Source organism: Leishmania martiniquensis, chromosome 35 (assembly GCF_017916325.1).
Source record: "Leishmania martiniquensis isolate LSCM1 chromosome 35, whole genome shotgun sequence".
NCBI classification, from domain to species: domain Eukaryota; phylum Euglenozoa; class Kinetoplastea; order Trypanosomatida; family Trypanosomatidae; genus Leishmania; species Leishmania martiniquensis.
Window position 1 is genome coordinate 1,577,362 of NC_090170.1, and position 20,098 is coordinate 1,597,459.

At 59.6% G+C, this 20,098-nt stretch overlaps 8 protein-coding genes across 8 annotated transcripts; all 8 read left to right on the forward strand.

Annotated features, from left to right (window-relative positions):
- Positions 1 to 145: 145 nt before the first annotated feature.
- Positions 146 to 487, forward strand: LSCM1_01168 (uncharacterized protein; the record flags this gene model as incomplete). The annotated part of the gene is made up of 1 exon (XM_067318793.1): positions 146 to 487. One exon carries the CDS (start codon positions 146 to 148, stop codon positions 485 to 487), a length of 342 nt encoding a protein of 113 aa, XP_067174898.1.
- A 1,644-nt stretch (positions 488 to 2,131) lies between these two features.
- Positions 2,132 to 5,992, forward strand: LSCM1_01169 (uncharacterized protein; the record flags this gene model as incomplete). The annotated part of the gene is made up of 1 exon (XM_067318794.1): positions 2,132 to 5,992. One exon carries the CDS (start codon positions 2,132 to 2,134, stop codon positions 5,990 to 5,992), a length of 3,861 nt encoding a protein of 1,286 aa, XP_067174899.1.
- Positions 5,993 to 7,014: 1,022 nt separating this feature from the next.
- LSCM1_01170 (uncharacterized protein) lies at positions 7,015 to 7,854 on the forward strand (the record flags this gene model as incomplete). Its single annotated transcript, XM_067318795.1, has 1 exon — positions 7,015 to 7,854. The coding sequence occupies one exon, from the start codon at positions 7,015 to 7,017 to the stop codon at positions 7,852 to 7,854; it is 840 nt and encodes a 279-aa protein (XP_067174900.1).
- A 1,284-nt stretch (positions 7,855 to 9,138) lies between these two features.
- Positions 9,139 to 10,155, forward strand: LSCM1_01171 (uncharacterized protein; the record flags this gene model as incomplete). The annotated part of the gene is made up of 1 exon (XM_067318796.1): positions 9,139 to 10,155. One exon carries the CDS (start codon positions 9,139 to 9,141, stop codon positions 10,153 to 10,155), a length of 1,017 nt encoding a protein of 338 aa, XP_067174901.1.
- A 1,286-nt stretch (positions 10,156 to 11,441) lies between these two features.
- Positions 11,442 to 14,768, forward strand: LSCM1_01172 (uncharacterized protein; the record flags this gene model as incomplete). Its single annotated transcript, XM_067318797.1, has 1 exon — positions 11,442 to 14,768. One exon carries the CDS (start codon positions 11,442 to 11,444, stop codon positions 14,766 to 14,768), a length of 3,327 nt encoding a protein of 1,108 aa, XP_067174902.1.
- A 980-nt stretch (positions 14,769 to 15,748) lies between these two features.
- Positions 15,749 to 16,003, forward strand: LSCM1_01173 (uncharacterized protein; the record flags this gene model as incomplete). Its single annotated transcript, XM_067318798.1, has 1 exon — positions 15,749 to 16,003. One exon carries the CDS (start codon positions 15,749 to 15,751, stop codon positions 16,001 to 16,003), a length of 255 nt encoding a protein of 84 aa, XP_067174903.1.
- A 1,005-nt stretch (positions 16,004 to 17,008) lies between these two features.
- LSCM1_01174 (uncharacterized protein) lies at positions 17,009 to 18,457 on the forward strand (the record flags this gene model as incomplete). The annotated part of the gene is made up of 1 exon (XM_067318799.1): positions 17,009 to 18,457. One exon carries the CDS (start codon positions 17,009 to 17,011, stop codon positions 18,455 to 18,457), a length of 1,449 nt encoding a protein of 482 aa, XP_067174904.1.
- Positions 18,458 to 19,124: 667 nt separating this feature from the next.
- Positions 19,125 to 19,745, forward strand: LSCM1_01175 (uncharacterized protein; the record flags this gene model as incomplete). Its single annotated transcript, XM_067318800.1, has 1 exon — positions 19,125 to 19,745. One exon carries the CDS (start codon positions 19,125 to 19,127, stop codon positions 19,743 to 19,745), a length of 621 nt encoding a protein of 206 aa, XP_067174905.1.
- Between the last annotated feature and the right edge of the window lie 353 nt (positions 19,746 to 20,098).

Genomic DNA, 20,098 nt, shown 5'->3' on the forward strand with positions numbered 1-20,098 from the left:
TGCGGGCGGCGGTACCCTGCGCGCTCTCTCGAGCGCACGCGCCAACACAGACACCTCTTCCGATGATATTCATCTCTGCCAAATGATCTGCTTTCCTCTCTCTCTTGCTGTGACCTACGCGAATGATAGACAATCGGCGAGTGCGATGCTCACGCCGTCGGCCGCCGCGGCCGACGTGGGGGAAGTCACGGAGGCCGATCTGGCCCTTCGCTTTCTGAACCACTGCCTCAGTAATGCAGTGCAGGTGCATTACCTCGTCACTAGCTCTTTTCAAGGGGGTGACTGGCAAACCTCCACGCTTCTGGGAGCTGAGGTCCAAACGTATATGCGGGAACTTCTTGCTGCCTATGCAGCCAACAGCGCGCTTCGACGCCAACTCGTGTCCGGAGACTCTTTGTATTACCTTCAGTGTTTGACAGATGAGACAACACGGACAGACTTCGTGCGTGTTGCGGCAGCACCGTCTTTTCCCTTTGCGTCTTCCTGATAAGGAGGAAGGAGAGAGGGGGGGTACGCAGAAGCCGCGTGCCGGACAGCCTCCGCTTCTCCTGAGGCGGCTAGTGGCGGGGGGTGACTGTAACAACGGGTTGCATGAGCGGTCACCCCCTTCACGCATGATCTTTTCACAGGTTTGAAAGCACATTGACAGAGAGGAGAGAGCACGCGTCCCCACAGAACCGCAGGTACCATTGCATACACGGTCGCCGATGGGATACGACGACGGCGCCCTGGGGCCTGTGGCTGGGGAAAAGAGGAAACTCGGATGAGGCCATCTCGCAGTGGATAGAGTGCATGCGCCTTTCACTTGAGCGCGGTGCTGCGTGGGCCGTTGCCGTGGGTTTACCAGTTCCACTTTCACGGTCTGTTGGGGAGTCTTAGCGTTGCTGAAGAAAGGGCTCCAACAGCCGCAGCCGCAACAAACACACACACACACACACAGACGCCAAAAAAAAAGGTAAAATATCGCTGCACGCTATTGTTGTGTATTCCAGTCGCGGCGTCGCGCATGTCTTTCTGCGACGCGTAAACCTCCTTCACCTCCCGCATCGCTACCCCATCCTCGACGCGAATCGGTTCCTCTTTTCCTCTCCCTCCGCTTCTCTTACTCTCAACTCGACGTCCCCAAATCACCCGGGGGGGGGGCAGGTGGGAAATTCAGAGGAAGCGCCGAGGCGCCCCAGCGAAACAAAAAAGACGCACACCACTGCGTAAAAACTCACAGAGCAAAAGAGGATAGAGAGAGAGAGAAGGTGCGCACCCACGCACACGAAGCACGCGGATAGCAGAAAGCCGCACATAGGGGTTCTCTCGCAGATACACTGTGCAACCGCAGAAGCACAGAGGCTGCTGCTCACAGATTGGCCCTCACCCACCTCCTCTCCCTCTCCACACGATTTCGGATCTGTACGACTTCCTCGTTAACACCTCTCAGCCACACGCCACATACAAACGTCTTCAGGCTTCGTGGGCAAACGTTGTTGAACCGACACCTTCGCGTTTTTATTCACCCTTTTCATCTTCTCCCCCGCGCAGGAGCTTTATATTGACCCATAGAGAAGGATCTGCTTATCCATACAGTGGTCGTTTTCTTCTGCTGCCTCGACAGCGACGTCGTGCGCACGGCTAATTGGTCCCACCCCCTTTTTTGTTCCACACATTTTTGGTGGCGTTAATGGGATCGCTTAGGTATTCACTCACTCCCACCCCTGTGCCTCTCACGACGAAAAGCAGCAGCAGTAGCAGTAGCAACATATCCCATCTCAATGGGGAGTGCTGAAGGAATCTTTCGTCTCTTTGGTATTGCGAGTGCGTTTACGCCCCTTTCTCAGTGCCTCCATCCGCTCATCTTTTTTTGATATATTGGCTTGCCTTCTTCTCCGTCACTCGCTCGACAGAAAAAGGGACCCGGGGGAGGGGGACGCGTTGCTGACGGGGCGTGAGGGGTGTCCGTTTGGCACTCTGGGATTAGCACTTGCCGCTGCGTTCAGCAGAGCCGGGCCGAAAAGTGTAGGAGGAAACGGACGCGAGAGGAGGCTGTGGAGAAAGCGGCTCCGGCGACTTTTTTTTTTGCATATCGCACGCACACTCTCCCAATTCATTCACTTGACACCATCGCCTGTGCAAGCCCGTAATGCTCGGCACGGTCGATGCCATCGACTACGACGGAGACCGCGTGCGCACAGTGGTGCTGCGATTTCCTCCTTTGCGCAGCGGTGACTCGGAGATCATCAAGGAGGTGCGACCGTGCGAGCGCATTGGCCAGGGCTCCTTCGGCACTGTGTACCGCGCTGTCTGCGGTGACTATCCACGCCTTGCCCTCAAAATTTCAACAGGCAAGAGCACGCGGCTGCGCCAGGAGCTGGAGGTGCTTAGCCGCGTGTGCACAAAAGGCCGGCTGCTGCTCCCGCGCTTTGAGTTCGGTGCGCTTAACAGGACAGCGGATTTGATTGTTATCGGCATGGAGCTATGTGTGCCCAGCACGCTACACGACCTTCTCCTTAGCACGCGTATCACCAGCGAAGCGGAGATGCTTTTCATAGCGCACCAAGCGGTTCAGGCGGTCTCCTACGTGCACATGGAGGGCTGCATCCACCGTGATATCAAGCTGCAGAACTATGTGTTTGACCTCGATGGCAACCTGAAGCTGATCGACTTCGGCCTTGCATGCAACTCGCTCAAGCCACCGCCAGGCGATGTGGTGGCGGGCACGGTGTCTTTTATGTCTCCCGAGATGGCGCATAATGCCCTTCACAAGGACAAACGCGTCAGCGTCGGCGTGGCTGCTGATGTGTGGTCGCTGGGCATTGTCCTCTTCTCCATTTTCACGCAGCGAAATCCGTACCCGTCGACAGAGACGCCAGCGCAGGCCGCCTGCAGCGCCTCTGGTGCGGCAGGCCATTCAGACGCCACGAGTGCTGTGGAGGGCGAAAAGGGCAACGCTGTGAGTCAGCGGCAGCGCATGAATGAGCGCCTGCTGCGCCGCGTGGCGGCGGGTGACTGGCAGTGGCCCGTCGGCATTACGGTGTCGCAAGACCTGAAGCAGCTTGTAAACTCCATTCTGGTCACGAACCCGGAGGAGCGACCCAGCGTGGACGCGATCCTGGCCAACAAACTTTGGAATTTACGGCGGCGCTATCCACCTGCGGCTGTGGCGGCGTTTCTCGGCGTGCAAGATGACTTTCTGCTATCTCACGATGAGGCGCATCTGATGCGTGCGGTGGAGGAGCGTAGCGCTGGCGTGGCAGCTTCGCTGCTGAACAGTCGCTTAAACAGCCCCTCGTTGGGCTCCAGCGGGGAAGACGGCGAGACGGACGCGCAGCACAGCAGCGGCGGCAGCGCACGCAACGGCGGCCTGCACGTGTCTGACACGGCAACACCTACAGCGCGCAGCTCACTCAAGGTGGTGCAGCGCTGCGGCGAGGGCGGTGTAGATGGGGCGGTCGCAGTGCAGGTATACGACGTTCGCGCGAGCACCCGCAAGCACAGCAAACCCATCCGCGAGATCTCTGTCGTCATGGCAGAGGAGACGGCCAAGACGCGCCGGTCCAAGTCCGCCCGACGAGCAAAAAGCGGGGTCTCGGCACCCTCATCGCGCGTTGCCTCGCGGGCATCGTCGACTGAGGGCAACGGGCGAAGCGCCTCCTCTGCTGGCGCTGCGCCGCAGCACCCTTCTGCGCATGCTCGTGCCGACAGCGGCAATGACGAATGCGAGGAGGGGGAGGTAGTGAGCCTCGGCATCAGCGCATCACAGCATGACCGCCAATGCAGGACGCCTGTGCGAGTGCAGCCTGCCCTGGACACCGCCGGCGCCAAAGCAGGCGAGCAGAGGAGTGGCGTATGCCATCCCTACGCGGCAGCAGAGCCTTCCTGTGCGACGCCACCTCTGCTCGCGCCCGACATGCAGCAGGGTGCCAGCAAGTCGCCGTGCGGCGCTTCATGCAGTGGAAGGGGGCGCGAACAAAGCCGCCTGAGGAATCGGCGTAGCGCGAGCGTGGAGCTTCTAGAGGATGCCAAGGCGACCATTGCGACGAGCTCGAAGGCTACCTCGCACTCTAGAGCTGCATCCGGCAGCCCAAGAAAGCGTGACAGGTCGCTGCGCCAGCCTTCCTCGTCAATCTTAATCGGTGAGGTCCGCGACCTCCCCGCGAAAGCGCCGCCCAGCACGGCTACAACGGTGTCGGCGCTCAAATCTGCCTTTATGCCAAAGCACCCAATCGCATCCTCGCTTGCCGCCGAAGACCTGTTGCCATCACCCTCGCGACAGGCATCGCTTTGGCGGCCGGGGCCCCAAAGGGCAGTCACTCCTTCCTCCACACCGAGGCGCGCGGGCCACACGGGGGCACCGGCGGCGATGAAGCGTGCACAGCGCGTTGCGCTCGAGCTTAGTGTGGGCGCTGTCTGGCAAGACGAGGCGGACAACCGCCGCATGCTCTCTGCGATGCTGCTGATCGAGCACGCGTGGCTGCTCGCGAGCTTTCGGTTGACCATCGAGGAGGACCAGGAGCGCTACAACATAATGTGGCTCGCAGAGGAGCAGGAGAAGTCCGCCGCCCACCCACACCGCTTCAGGGAAGTGACGCAGGTCGTCAGCAAGAAGTATCAGTACGGCTTCGTTTGTGACATGTGCGACTACGAGTTCCTCCCCAGCGGGCCCGAGGAAAAAGACTTGCATTTCTTTCACTGCCCATGCGGCCGTGACCTGTGCCCAGACTGCTACAGCACCTATCAGCGACAGTGCACCTGCCCCTGCTGCCTCGCGGTGCATCCAAACAGCTGTGTGCTGCGGGAGCACCTCCTGCAGACTGGCGGAACGCAGCACCGCAGCGGGTCGAGGAAGGCAAAGGCGGAGGTGCAGAGTGGGGCTCTGCCTTCCGCATCCCAAGCCGCTGCCAGCCTCAACGAGAAGGCTAGTGGATACGCGGCGCCGGCACCGCCTGTACTGCCTCGCCGTCGTGGCAGGCCCCCCAAGCAAGACAAGAACTGCTCTCCTGTTAAGCTGAAGGGCAGCCGAGCTACCAAAGACACGGGTCGGCGGCGTCGTTGTGCGCAGGACGCCCTTGGCATCAATGAGGACGAAGTGGATGAGGTGGCACAGATTCCCGCACCTCGTGTTTCGATTGCTGCGTTGCAGCAGCGGGAGGGGCGCAGCAGCAGCAGCAACGGCCCTTGCCGCGGCGCAGTAGCGGTGTCACACCGGCCAGAGGACGTGGACGTGAAGCAGCGCCCGGTAGGGAGTGTACCGGCGGGCCCATGGCGCCCCTTTGCGCGCTTCAAGAAGGACCGCCAGGATGAAGCAGCACGCCAACCGACGCCGGAGGAGCGCGATGCGTTGTTGAATGGAGAGTGGATTCGCCACTTTTATCTCTTTCCGCACCCCGAGTTGAGGCACGGTACAGCCTCCGGGACGAGAGCAGACGAGGAAGCGGAGGGGGAGGAGCCGTACGCGTTCGTCTATCACGCACAGCCGGGCCGCACCGGTGCCATTTTTCTGACAAGCGACTTTCCGATGCACTCGGCAGTGTTCTCCATGCTTGAGCGGCAGTTCTTTGTCGTGGATCAGGTGGACACGCTGGAGGGCGCCGATGCCACCCGCGCCACGTCGCTGCTGAGGGCAAAGGGCCACCCCGACCTCAGAATCGCTTTTCACGCGCTGCAAGACATTGTTGCGTATGACACGAACATGATGAAGCAGCAGCGCACTCCTGGTACTGTCTCGGTGTACCAGGCACCTCGCAGCGCCTACAGCTGCAACGGGGAGCCATTCCTGTACGTGCGGTGGTTCCGCTTTAACGAGAATCGCACCCTCAGCGCCTTTCTTCTCTCCCACGGGGGCGTTCAGGTTTTTGTGAACAACGAGTACGAGCTGCGCTGGTTTGACGAGCACCGCAAGTTCCTCATCCGCTACAACGGCGTATGTGAGCTAGTCGACGACAGTACCTTCGCATTGGCCCCGGCGATTAACCACCTCCTCTATGACTCGTTCGACGCGTAGGTGTTTAGCTGTGCGCCTCTTTCTCTGTGTGAGTCTGTGCGTGTGTGTGTATGGTGTGCTGCGCATCATCTCCTCGTCTGTTAGCTCACTGTCGTAGAAATCGTCGGTACATACCCCGATACTGCAAATATCCGCGCCGCTGTGCGCTGTATCACATACGGGATGCCCCCCCCGCCCCCCGCCCTCTTCTTCTCTGCCTTTGCGCTTTCATTTGGCCTTCGCACGTCTGCTTTCTATTTTTGTCTTCGTTTCTGTCATGCGGCTGTTCTATGGCGCTTTCACTACGCTTCCTGACTTGCGTCTGCCCGTCTGTCTGTGTAGAATGGTGAGCTGCGTTGTGCTGCTCGCCGCAGTGCGTGTAGGCTGCGTGAGAGGAGGCGCGGCGGCGTTGCCGCTCTTTGGGCCTCCGTCGGGGTGTGTCGAAACTCTTTGGGAGGCGTACCTCACACACATACACACGCGGGGGGAGGAGCGTCTCCTAACATCATCTTAACACTCCACCCCCGAGGGAGGCAAGAGAAGACAACACCGCAGAGGCGGTGGTGCGCAGAAAAGCAAACTGCTGCTTGGCAGCTTTTCGCTTATTCCACGCACCGAGACGGCTGTCGAATTCCTGGCGAAAGGGGCTGGAGAGGAACGGAATGTCATCTCTGCCTCTTCTCCAGCGCCAGACAGGACGGACTGGCCATGGTGGGCGCGAAAGAGAGGGAGGCGGACACATGCACAGTGCGCAATGTACCACGTTAGGGTGCGCTACGTCGACGCAGCCTCTCGCTCTTCCCATTCGCTTCTGTCTCTTTCTTGTCGTTTCCTCTTCGGATCTTTGCTAATGCTTAATCGCACCGACTTCGGTGGCTTGCTGAGACGCGGATGCTCATTGCACGCGGCTTGTGGCAGTCCTTCAGGCTCCAGAGAAGGTGCCACGCTGCCTCTTTCCTTCTCCTGTCTTCTCTTCGTGAAGGGCGCATCGCTGCACTTCCCCGTCGGCACACGGCGAGTACACCGATTGGATTTCCGGGCATATGTCCATGGAGACGTTCCGCGAGCGCACGCTGGCAACGCAGTACCAGCCACGCCAGCACCTCCCGCCCAACTTTAGCAATGTACTGAAGGAGTACGCGCGTGAGGTGCTGCGCAATCAGCCATCGGACATTTTGGAGTGGAGCGCGGCGTATTTCAGGAAGCTCGCCCTAGAGACGGACCCGCTGCAGGCAAGGCAGCCGCCGCCGGACCACTACACCCCCCTTGTCGAGGACCCTGAGCGAGCGAAGCTGGCAAACAAGATGGTAAAGGTGTTCTCGACGATGGACTTGTCGGGGAGCGGGCGGCTGCGTGTCTCTGAGGTGCGGCGAGTGCTGACTGAGGCTTTTGAACTGACGGAGTCGCAGGCGCTTTACCTTCTTACAGCGCCATTCACCACGATCATCGAGGACGACGGCAAGGGTGTCGCGGGCGATTTCATCGAGTACGGCCCGTTCTCCCATGCAGCGGTGCGCACCATCCAGTACTTTCAGCAGCACCAGGGCTTCTGCTTCGACATAGACCCTATCGATAGCTCCACAACGGTGCACGGCATGAACCGCTACGATGTCGAGCAAGGCTTTCTGCGCATCTTTCGCCTCCTGGACGGGGCAGGGACAGGCCGTCTGCTCCTCCACGACTACCAGGGGGCGTTGGAGAACGCACCTTACCACCTGACGCGCCGTGACATTCGCGTGCTGCGCATCGAGTGCGGGACATGCGGAGGCGAAGAGGACGGGGGCTTGCGAGAGGTAGAGTACGAGAAGGAGCTGCCGCACATGTTCGAACGCCTTCTTCTGGCCGAGGCATTCAACCTCTTCGACGAGGAGGGACAGAGCTGAGGAAGTGTGAGAAGGCTCTCAGCATACTGTTTTTGCCTTGGGCCACCTCCCTCTTTCTCGTCGCGCTCCACCCCGTTTCTCATGCTTTCCATATGCACGCTGCTCCACGCACTTCATACTCGCACGCAGCGAAGTGGACAAGGGGAGGACAGAGAAGCACACGCTGCTCACATGTAGAAAAAAAAGAGGCAAGAAAAAGAAACAGCGACGCAACGAAGAAGCTACAACCTCCACGCGCATCATCAACAGTGGGGAGGTGAGGGGCAGGGCACCAGCGGCAACAACAGCAACAACGACAGAAATGAGCGGTAGATGAAGCCCGTTCACTCATCCGAACAGGAACGTGCAACGCACAGCCCTCTCTCCCCCCTCTTGTCGGGTGCAGCTGCTGTTGCGCGTGCGCCTGTGGGGTCGCCCCCCCCGCCCTTTTCTTTCTCTCGCTCTCTTCCTCTTTCTTCTCCCCTTTGGCGCTGGTCCTATATCTATATGTATTCCGTTCAGAGTCGGGCATATGAACGCGGTCTCTTACGCCCCCCTCCTCCCCCCGCTTTATGGGCCCCTTCTCGTTATACACGCATTCGGTAGTGCGCTCTTTGCCGCTGTGGCGCGATGCCAAGCACAAATCAGCAGCATAACGAAAATCTGTAACGGCAAGGGTGGGTGGAGGGCGAATGGGCCTCTAGGGAGACTTCAAAGAGAAAAAATAAGATGAACGACACCCACAGAGATGCTCGATAAGCAGACCGAGGGAGTGACACCAATGATGGGGCTCGCACCAGCGGCCTACACCTACCCTCGCCATGCAGCTGCCTCTCCCTCCTCGGTGCCCGCACATGTCGTTTGTGGGACTCCTCCAGGTCTCTTTCCTCTCTACTGAAATGGACGCGGTGGCCTTCGGGCGGAACAGCGACCCTGACCGCGTCGCAGCGTTCACGCTGGGGTTACATTGGCTGCAGAGTCCAAAGGAAAGTGACTTGATGCGAGCGGCGTGCGCCTTCCCACTTTTTCGCTTCGTTGCATACTCTCTGCCCCCCCCATAAACCTTAACGTTTCCTCTCCTTCCCTTACCCTACGTCTCCATCCGCTTCATCGTTAGCCACAGAAGCGTGTGCGGGTGCCGTGGGGTTCGCCGTACTTTTTGTTCTCTTGCGTCCGAGGCGCCTCCTGCCTTCGCCTGCGCTACTCCCGTTACAACTTCAGCTTGTCCAGCGCCGTGAGCACGCGCACAAATATCTGTATCGGCATCAATTCTTCTTGAGTTATCTTTAGTCGCGCTGAGAGAGGATGGACATCATCACACTGCTTGCTCTCGCTCAGAGTGCGGTAGACGCGGGTAATGTGAAGGCTGCCTGCGAGTTCTACGAGGTGGCTCTTTCCCAGGCTCCAAACAATGACGAGGTGCTGGAGGCCTATGCAGAAATCATGATTCACCACGCCCAGGATATTCCTCGCGCGCAGCAGATGCTTCGCCATGCGATCGACATCAACCCGAATCAGGGGTACGTCAAGTACCTGAACTTAGCGCAACTCTGTGAGGCCAAGGAGGCGCTCCAGTGCTACGAAAAGGCGTACGAGATCGCCAGTCTCATGCTACACGGTTGCCGAAAAAAGAAGATGAAGAGGGCACTTCAGGAGACCATGGCGACGATTTGCTGCGCCGTGGCGGAGCTCTACCTGACCGATCTCTGCTTCGAAGAAAACGCGGAGCAGCAGTGTGAGCAGGCGGTGGTCCGCGCGCTGGATCTCAACAGCGACATTGTTGAGCCGCACCAGCTGCAGGCGTCCCTTCGCCTCAGTCAATGTCGCCCAGACGAGGCGCTACAGTCGCTGCGTCGTGCCGTGGATGTGACGCATCGCCTCCCCGAGGAGCATCAGCCCACGTACGAATCCAAGATCGAGCTAGGCCGACTGTTGATGCAGGTCGACCCGGCCGAGGCTTTTCAATTTCTTCTTGAGGTGCTCCAATATGGCGACAATAATCCCTACGTGTGGTTCCTGCTCGGAGAGAGTGCTCGCATGCGGGGTCGATACGCTGACGCCGCGCGCCTCCTGCGACGCGCGCGAGTCATGCTGGTAGTCTCAAGCGGCGACGCCGCGGCGCTGAAGGAGGTGGATGAGGCCATTAGCGTTCTGGTGCAGGAAATGGGCGGCCCGCAGGCCGCCGCGCAGGTGAAGGACCTGGACCACCCCTACCCGCTCGAGCTGCTTCAGGCTGAAGATGAGCAGGGAGCGGAGGAGGATGGGGACGATGAACTGGCAGAGCCGGAGCGAGAGCCGTGGGATGCCGAAGACCATGCCTAGTGGTGACTTTTCCTTTTCGAGGGAAAAGGTCGCCCTCTGCTTTCTCCGCTACTGCGCGGTAGTACCATGCTACACAGGCGTGGCGCGTAGTGTGTCGTGGTGGGGGTCGTGTATGCCTCGCCCTTTGCGTCTTTGTCACTTCTATGGCGTCCCCCTTTTTCTCGAGGCTCACCTCCGCCCTGTCCTGCCCACCAGCGGCATTCTTTTCTGTTGTGTGCGAGTGTGTGCGTTTCGCGTGTAAATGTATACGAATAACATTCGATAAGGCCACTGAAACACGGACAAACCGGCCCCTCCCCCACCCCCAAAAAAAACACATCGCGAGTCCTTGCCCCCTCCCCTCCTCCCCCTACATACACACCGAACAAAAAGTGGCGGACTGGCGACACGGGCATGCAACTGCCACTCTCCTGCACGCAGGTGAGAGTTGTGCGTGACAAGTGATCTTGCGCTTGTCACCATTTTCACTAACTAGGGGCCTCTTTCGTGGTCAGCCATCGAGTTTGGTGTCCATGCAGCCGATCTCTTGAAGTGTGGGATAGGCGCGCCGGTGGTTCTCTCATCGTGCCACCTCTCCATGCCCACGTCTCACTCTGCTGCACCACAGCTGCGGCATCTTTTAGGCGTGGCACCGCTCTGTTTCGTTGCTTCCTCTCTCTCTTATGCACCATTTATCCTCCTGCTGCATCTCCGTCTGCCACGCCGGCGCTCCTCTCGATTGGAGAAGACTGAGGCGGCTGAGCGCTACGCTGCACGCCACGAGTAACGGAGCAGAATAAAAGGACGTCCCGCCAAGGACAAGAGGAAGAGTGGGGCAGAGGTTGTGCGCAACAGTGGCAATCAGAAGATTGGTGTGCTGTGAGCGTGACGTTGCCCCCCCCCCCTGCGCAGGTGCGTGTGTGTTTGTGCGTTCGTGGGAGGAGGAGGGGAGGAACGGACCAGGTGGAGCCGACTCACACGCCAACATACACTGGAAGCCACCCGCGCATAGAGGCACACTTCGCTTATAGAGGAGAGGAGGGCGGGAGGTTGTCAAAGGCCAGGTGAGCGGCAGAGAGACCCTCTTTCCACCTTTCCATTCTTTCGCCGCACACGCGCAGGCATTGCATTCACCAGACGTGCTGGCAACTATGACAGACGGCCAAGACCGGCACTTTCATCTCAACTTGCAAAAGACACACACCCACACACTCATATCGGCTCTCATTGGCAACTTCGTTAGGTGTGTGCGTGTGGCTCGCCCACTCACGCTCTTCTTGTAACGCTCTCTACGTTCTTATTTCGGCATGAGTTTGTTCACGCATCCTGGCCGTGTCGAGGTCTCCTCCGGCGACAGCGAGCTAGACTCGATCGCTTCTAGCATCGCTGACTCTGCCGATGAGCTCATCGAAGAGCTCGCCCGAATGGCCTTGGCCGGGCACTACAGCGGCGCGCCACGTGCGTATGAAACTAATGAACTCCTCCAGGGTCGGGGAATGGTCCGTCGTCCACGCGACGTGGCATACCCACGACCCAGCGTAGGCCCGCCACGACAGCCGACCTCTTCGTCACCTGCAAGTTCTAGTGGTCCCCCTTCCTATCAGGGCCGTGAGCGGTCAAACACACGGGACGCTTCTTCTTGGCCTCAATGCGTCCCTTACGACGCGGACGAGGCGGAAAGGGACGCGTGCGCGCTGGAGAAGATGTACCGGCGCCTCGCCCGTGAATATCGGGGAGGGGCGCGCAGCGTTGGCCCCGCTGCTAGTCCGACGAAAGCTGCCGGAACTGGCAAGCACCGTTATACTGTGGCCAACGGCGATAGCGCGTGGCCTCCTCTTTCCGATGCGGCCGCTGCGGCTCGCAGGACAAACCGCAGGTTGGATGAACGAGCTCAATTGCGACTTGCGGTGCTGAGCAAGGCTCCACTTGCGCGTCGAGCGGAGAAGTACGAGAGGCGTAAAGAGCGGGAGGCGGCGGCGCGAAGGCATCCAAAGCCTCTGCGTGTGTCTGCCAAGGCAGTCAAGCGCGGGACGCGACTTTTTCTTGAGGCGCAGGAGAGGGCAAACAACACGAGGAGGATGCAGGAGTCGCTGGCGCGGCAGAAAGCGGCGCAGGAAAAGAGGGAGTGCACCTTTCACCCTTCCGTCTCGAACTACGCAGCACAGCTGGCGGCGGACGGGGCATATTGCTCGTTGGAGAGCCGACTGGCGAATCAGGCCGCGCACGACGAGAAGCGACTGCGGCTGCGGCTTGAGCGGGAGGTGGAGCTCGAGAAAGAGTGCACATTCAAACCGACTCTCTCTCCTGGTACTGAGGAGCTGCTGCCGATTTTGCGCTGCCGCCGCGAGCGACGCCATCTCCGCCGCACTTTGCGCACCTCAGGTTGCGAACGCTTGAGGAGGAGTCGCAGAGGCCGCGTGTCATCTCCGACACATGAGCCATTTGAGGCCGGCGAGCGACTGTACCGCGACGGCGGTGAGCGTCTGCTGCGTCAGCAGGTACGACTGCAGAGAATGACGGCAAAAGAGCAGCGCCACGTCGTCGGAGGCGGGCTTCGGCTGTCCCATGCCGATGCGCAGCAGCTCGCCGATCGCCTCACAGCGTGGGCGGCGGCGTGTGCAATGAATCGGGAAGAACTGCGGCTTGCCTTGGAGCAGCAGGAGCGCGAACCCGCATACGCCGGTGCGAAACGGGAGGTGCCGACTGGGCAAGTAGACGGCCTTCCATTGAGGCGGGCTGCGTCGAATCTCAATGGCTCTGTCTTTGCACCGCCCCTCGCGAAACTGCCGGGGAGCGACCGGGGCAGCAGCGGGCCTGCAACATCTGCTGCCATGGTGCCGCCGCCACTTCGCAGCGGCCACTACTATGCTCCCTCTAAGACCTCAGCGAGGGGTTGTAGTGCGGCTCAACATCCAGAAGTGTCGCTCGAGGCATTGAATAGAGCACGCCCGGTGCGACTTCATGCAGACGCCGCCTTCGTGGCGACGGGCGCTGGTGCCATTCGCTCTCAGGCGTCGCCTTCGGCGCCGGCGAGAAGTCCGGCAGTGGACGTATCGGTGCAGAAAGAGCTGCTGCGCATTCACCTCGGCGCTCTCTTTTACAAGTACGCCACCTTTCCCACTGCCACTGCTGTGTGCCTCGCGCAGATCAAGCAGCAGGTTCGCTGCTACTACCCAGAAGACTCTGGCATTGTGGCCGCACTCGCTTCCTCCTTCACGAAGGAACAGGAGCTCATCACCAAGACAGACTTCATGGCAGCGCTCGCGCGCTACGTGGTCGAGCATGGGATTCAGCCGTGGTGCCTGCCGCATCGCAGCGTCCCCAATGCATTTGTGAACGAGCCGTACAGCTCCAGGACGTCTTCTCATCCCAGTTCGGCGGCTGCCGTAGCGACGAGTGATTCGGTGAGCTCCAGTGACTTGTCGCATACGCTGAGCAATGATGCGGTGGTTTCTACACCGTCGTGGACGGGGACAAGAACCAGCAGCGGTGCACCTGATCTCCGAAACGAAGTTGACTGCTGGGCAGTCGCACTCGCAACGGAGGGCGCTTGTAAAAATGAAACCAAAGAAAAACCGCTTCGAACGCACATTTACGCGGCTCCTTTGTATCCCCACTGCTCCCCGCCAACACGGGCACAAGCTGTTCCCACGCCCAAGCTTGGTGAAGAGACAGGCGTAGGGACTGCTCTGACAGCGACGCGGCGTGGCGTCGCCGCTGACAAGCCGAAGGAGACCACCTGTGATGGCTCTCAAAGTCGCGCTCTCTCGAAGCGCACGCGGCCGTTGCTGACTTCGACCGTCACTGCCGAACTAGTGCGCGGCTATGAGGACTACGTGCAGCGGCAGCGTCGCGCCATCGATCGAGCGCGTGCGGCAAGCGGCGAAGGTCGAAACAAGTTGGGGGAGATATGTACATTCCGCCCCACCTTGACTCCGCGCAGCGTGATGCTGAGTGACAGGAATCTCGAGAAGCGCATGGCGTACGCGCGTGAGCTGCACCTGCGAAAGCATCGTCTCCACTTACTCCACACTGCAGTGCTGGCGGAGCAAAGTGGTAAAGGGGGCTCCCCAGGAGCCGCTGGGTCAGGGGGCGGAGCCGCGACGTGTGGCGCTCTCGCCTCTACGCAGACACCACCGCCGACGCCTTCCACACAGCATCCGTCGACGCCGCTCTCTAGTGCTTCGCCGCTGTCGTGCTGCAGCCCGTTGATCGAAGTGTCGAGTCTATCGTGCAGCACCCCACGGCACGAAAGTGGTAGCGCGCCGTCGAAACCTACACGAACACTGCCGTCTACTCACGAGGATCGTGCCGCAGGGGATGCAGGCCTGAGTCAGGCAATGGCCGTGCTGGAGCAGCTGCTAAAGGATACGGCACGCAAAGAATGCTCAACGCAGACAGCGGAGGCTGCGGTGAGGGAGCTGCCGCCTTCTCTTTCAGTGCAGGGCGCGACTCTCAGTGCGGTTCATGACGCTGAGATGACTGCGAGGGACGTTCGTGATGCAACACAGACGGTCGACACTGCGCCGCAGTATCAGTTTTGTGTAACGAGGCCGGCGCAGCCTATCTTGTCTGCGGAGGAGGAGCACCTTGCACCTCGGCACTCTGAGAAGACCTTACGCGCCGCTGATTAAGAGACAGCGAGTTCGTCGTGTGTGTGTGCTCGTGTGCTTGGCCCTAATTGCTTCTCTGCGAAGTCCCCTTGCAGCCCCCGGCTATGTACTCTGCACTCGTGTCTTGGAGACCGCTGATTGGTTCTCGTCGGGGGCAGGCCCGCCTGTGCCTTTCTGAGGAGGTTGGGCAGCGTGCGAGGAATGGAATCGGCCACACAGAGAGGAGGCTGAGGGAGAAAACGGAATAGGTGCGCGACCCGCCAGTGCAACGGCATTCCCCTCCCCCTCCAGGAGCAGAGATGAGCACAAAGATTCGCACCTGCACTGAGCGCGCGTTCTCCGAGGAGGCTCTTTACTGTTTCTCGTGCTCTCTGGCACTTTTTTTTACTCCTTGCTCTTTTCCTCATCGTCAAGCGGCTCCTCGGCCGATGAGAAGAGAAGGCGCTCTGCTTTCAAGGGCGACTCAGTAGATGACATCAACGCTACGAACCGGACGGCGCCTGGGAATGGTATTGTGGAGGAGGTGGAGCGGGAGGGCGGGGATGCATGTGTTTCAGGTCGGCTTCCTGCCTTCACCACGCTTCCGTCTCTGCAGGAGAGAGAGCGACATGCGGAAGGGGGTCCACTCGAGTGTATCGAGCCCACCCGTGCACACTGCAACCGCAGGAGAGGGCTGTGTGACGCGTTGTCCCTCTAAAAAGGCCCCTGCCCATTTGACCTCTCTCGTACGTGGCACACTAAGGCAACCTGTCGACAGGCTTCTTCCTCCGTCCCGGTAAATCGTCGTCCACTCTATTGCTTTCCATGTCCTCCTCCTCCTCATTGTTCGCGTTTGACCACCGATGACGCGCACCAACATCCCATCACGTGAGCGTGTGCGTGCGTTCTCACATGCGCGCCCCGCCACATTCGAAACACAAAGATCTCGCATCGACTGCGGTGGCCTCTCTTTGCGCTCTACACGTCGACGTGCCAAACAAAGCGCTTTACAGGAGATCGCGATGGGCGACCCCTTTGTGCGCCCTGGGCTGGAGTATGCCCCACATGTCGAGCAGGTGCTGCTGAAGCACGAGGGAACTATGACGCTGGAGACCACCAAGGATGACTGGATTCGGTATCAGCACCGCGATACACTTGCGGCCCTCATTGAGCACCGCGACCAGCTCGAGTACCTGTGCATTGCCGAAAACGTACCGCCGGCCAAGATGGAGAGGATTTTACTCGAACGCATGGTGGACCCGATCGCCAAACGCTGATGTGCGCTTGCATTTCAAGATGTTCACTCGCTCGATGTGTGTGTGTGTGTGTGTTTATTCCAGAAAGCGCATGATGCACCGGTGCAAGTATGTCTGGCAAGCTCTTTTGCCCTCACCTCATCCGCCCAGCAGCTGCTTGCCGCTCCTCCTGGCTCTTCCTTTGGCGAGGGGGAGGGGAACACCTCAGTGCGTGGTGCCGCCGAGTCCAGTGCCCCACGCGTTGCGTATGGAAGTCAAGCAGCCCTCTTTATCTCCTGCCCGCGCTAAACCATTCATTGGGCGGTAGTAGGTTCCAGTGCCTACGACACGGGACCAGAGAGAGGAGGGGAGGGGCAGCGCGATGCAGTGATGCAAATCTCGGCTGTCAGTTCGTGGATGGCGTCGCGCCGCAACGACCTTTGCCAATCCTGATGACAGGCCCGGCGTCAGTGTGACGCGGCCGTATCGCATTCGCCCCTCGCACGCCTCGCCAAATTTCGGAGCCTAAGCCACATTGGCGGATGCAGGCAGTAATGCGCAGTCTAAGGGGCGCGGCTTCGATCTAACCTACGTAGTTGCATGGTGCGCTGAGTTGGTGGAAGGGGCCGTCGTCAGATGACTGAGCTGGATGCGTGGTCGAAACGACCGTTTCTTGGCGTCTGCTTCGCACTACTACGCGGTGAGTGTGCCACAGGGCGCGGCAGAGCTGAGCTGAGCTCGCGCCGTTGGGCAGGGAGGAGGCATCAACGAAGGATCCGGAAAAAAATCGAACAAAACGCGACATGCCCACCCCGTGAGCTGTGCTGCGAAACTCTGCGCTGTCACTGAGGAGGGGGACGTGACGCTTTGGTACTTGTGCTCGCATTGGAGGCGCTCTGCCGCCCTTATCTGCGCACTACTACTGGATCCACATTTCCTGCTTTTTTGCCATCTCCTCCTTGTCGCTCGCCACTGTTGCACACACGCGCATGCACCGCGGCAAGTTGCGCTTCCCTAAACGAAGCTTTGTGTGCGCGCGTGCCGACAATGCGAACTGGAGCGCGCTGCTGCTGCTCCTTTGCCGGTGGCGCACTCGCATGGCCACCTAGCCGTTCCATCGCAGCTGCCTGTGGCGGCTCGCATGCTGCTCCTCTAACGCAGCGTCGACATCAGACCCGCATACCCAACAAAGGGTATCGTCAGCAACCTGCCGTCCCAGATCGCATGAAGGACGCGATGGCCACCTTCGGCGTGGATATGCACAGCGTGAGCCTCGACGAGGACCCCCCGTACGTCCAGGAGCATCAGCGGCAGCGTATGCTGCAGGAGGTGATGTCCAGCCCACAAAACTTGAAGAGCCTCTCTAAGATGGACCGCCTGCGGTCGGCGCTCGATCACGTGCGCAACGAGCCCGCTGGGCATGAGAAGTGGAACGAGGTGTACCTCTTTCTGCGCACGACGGAGATGTGCACGGAGGTGTCGGCTAGCGACTCGGACGTGATGCCGAAAGGCAAGAAGCTCTGGATCGAGCTGGAGCTGTGCGAGGAGAAGCGGGTGCCGGTGCTGCTGGCGCTACCGAACGGAATGCCGGTGCTGCCCATCTTTACCATGGAGGAGTACATGGACGCGTACTTCTTGCGAACGAACGTGTACGACTCCTGCTGGTTCCCTGTGCCGCGCAATGGAACGCAGTGGGAGGAGTTCTGCAAGCTTCCTTTTCCCGTGTGTGCCACCGGGAACCTTCAGCACTTTAGCACTCTAGCGACCGTTGCCCTCGGGGGCCACCAGCTCGGGATTCTCGTCAATCCGGGCATGCGCTCCAGCAAGTTCATCTCGTACCCGGAAATGGTCTCCTTAGCGCGCCTCCAGCGTCAACCGCGAAGCCACCGTCGACGGTTGGTGACGCGGTGCGCCACGATAGAGGGCAGCTCCGCCGCCGCCGCTGACGTAGGGGAGCCGCTCTTTGACGAAAATTTGATGGTGACCTTCGACACAACAAAGATGCCGCTGACGCGGCTCGAGCCGCAGGACCTCGCCACCTGCGTGGCGCAGCGGCCGCCCATTCCACCTGTTGCGCAGCTTGAGTTGCACCTGCTGTTACACGTGTATCCAGATATTGAGTTCGTCTACATCCGCACGGTTGATCGACCGCGTTGGCGACGAATGTTAGGCGCTGCCGAGAAGATGACGCAAATCGACGTGGTCTGCAACCCTAATCACAAGCCGGACAAAAGCTTCTTTGAGCATCTGTGTCAGTGGAGCTTTATGAAAGAGTTCAATAGCGACGTTCACTTAGAGCTGACGAGCGACGCTCCCGTGCCGGCGGACCCTACGAGCGACCTCATGTGCGTGTACTCGAACGCGTCAGATGGGAAGCTATTGAGGGCCATGTCGACCTTCAAGGGACGCACTCTTGCTGACCAACTGGGCTTCAACGAGCCCATCACAGACGCCCAAGGCAACAAGCCGTACGAGCGCTACGTGAGCTACTTTTGAGAGATGGCAGTTAGAAAGGGAGCGAGGGAGGGTGTGCAAAGGCACTCGTGGCGAGGTGCACTGCGCCACCTTTCGAGCGGGTGGACGTGGCCTTTTCTCGCCTCGTTCGCAGTGCCGGTCGAGTCGTGGCTGCTGGCGGGGCGTCCCATGGCCCCTGCTGTACGCACAGGGAGTGAAAAGGCGAAAGAGAGGGTGTGCATCTCTTACCAGCACGTCAGAAAAGCTGCGGAGCCACTTGAGCAGCCGCGAAGGTTGAGGTGAAACGGGCGCTTTTACAAACGCCGCTTCTGTATTGAGAGATGATGCGCAGATGCGCGGGGCGGCGCTGTGCTTTGTGTGTACTATCGCGGTACTGGCGCGCAACATAGTCGGCTTGACCTTCGCTTATCTATTCTCCGTTGCACCGCCTTCGCGCCGCAAGACAGCCCCCCTCCCCACTTCCTCTCGTTCCTTCCGCAAGACCTAAATACAGGCACATACGCACAAGCTCTGCTTCGCATCATCACCACCACTACCACACACACAGGCCTCTGGTGCACGTTCGAGGCTACTGCCGCTCAGCCCACCTCGTGCGCACCTCTGCCTTCACCTCTCCCCAGCGCATTAAAAAAACCATTGCCGCGATTCTACCGATAACGCGAGATTCTTTATGATGAGCTTTGAAATCATGTCCTTCACAAAGGGAACCAAGGCAGTCCAGGATGTCATCAGTTTCCTGCAGACAATGGGGCGGCTCAAGGACACGGCTCGGCGCGGCTGGGTGGAGAATCAGATTAGCCATCCCGAGTCGGTTAGTGACCACATGTACCGCATGTCGCTCATGTGTATGATGTGCCCTGACACCTCGCTAGATAGGGATAGGATGATCAGGATGGCTCTCTGCCACGACACAGGCGAGAGCATTATCGGCGATATCTCCCCAGCCATGAAGGTTCCCAAGGAGGTGAAGAAGCAGCAGGAGGCGCAGGCGGTGTTGGACTTGTGCAAACTGGTTTCTTCATCGCCCAACACAAGCTTCAGCAGGGAGCTGGGCGACTTGTTCCACGAGTACGAGGCGCAGGAGACTGCCGAGTCGCGCTTTGTCAAAGATATGGACATGCTGGAGATGATTGTGCAGGCGCACAGTTACGAGTCTATGCACCCTGGCAAAGACCTGAGCAGCTTCTTCAAGTCCGGCGCTGGCATCCAGCACCCGTGGGCCCGCGCCATCTTTGAGACGCTTGTCGAAACGCGCCCTTACGTACTGTGCGAGAAGGCGGAGCAGGCGAAGAAGGAGTCGAAGATGTGACCGGCTGCATGCGTCACGCGCGCGTGTTGAATTTTTCATATGTGTTTGCGCGCTTACCTCTCTTCCTTTCATGCTCCCTGCTCTCTTGTGCTGTAGGCGACCTGCAACGAGGCGGGCGCGTGCATCTGTGAGGGGCCCCCGACCGCGTAGGACTACTACATCCGCGTCTCTTCAAAGCGGCCGCAGCTGCAAAAGCGCCGGTCAAGCTCTGACACCGCAAGAAAACGGGTGCAGAGACACATTTTTTAGTTGCATTGAGCACCTTCTGCGCTCTCTCTCACTGCCTCGAGCACACAATGAGCTACTTCTTGATCATCACGTCGTCGTAACGCAGGGTTGCGTGGGCGGCCGGA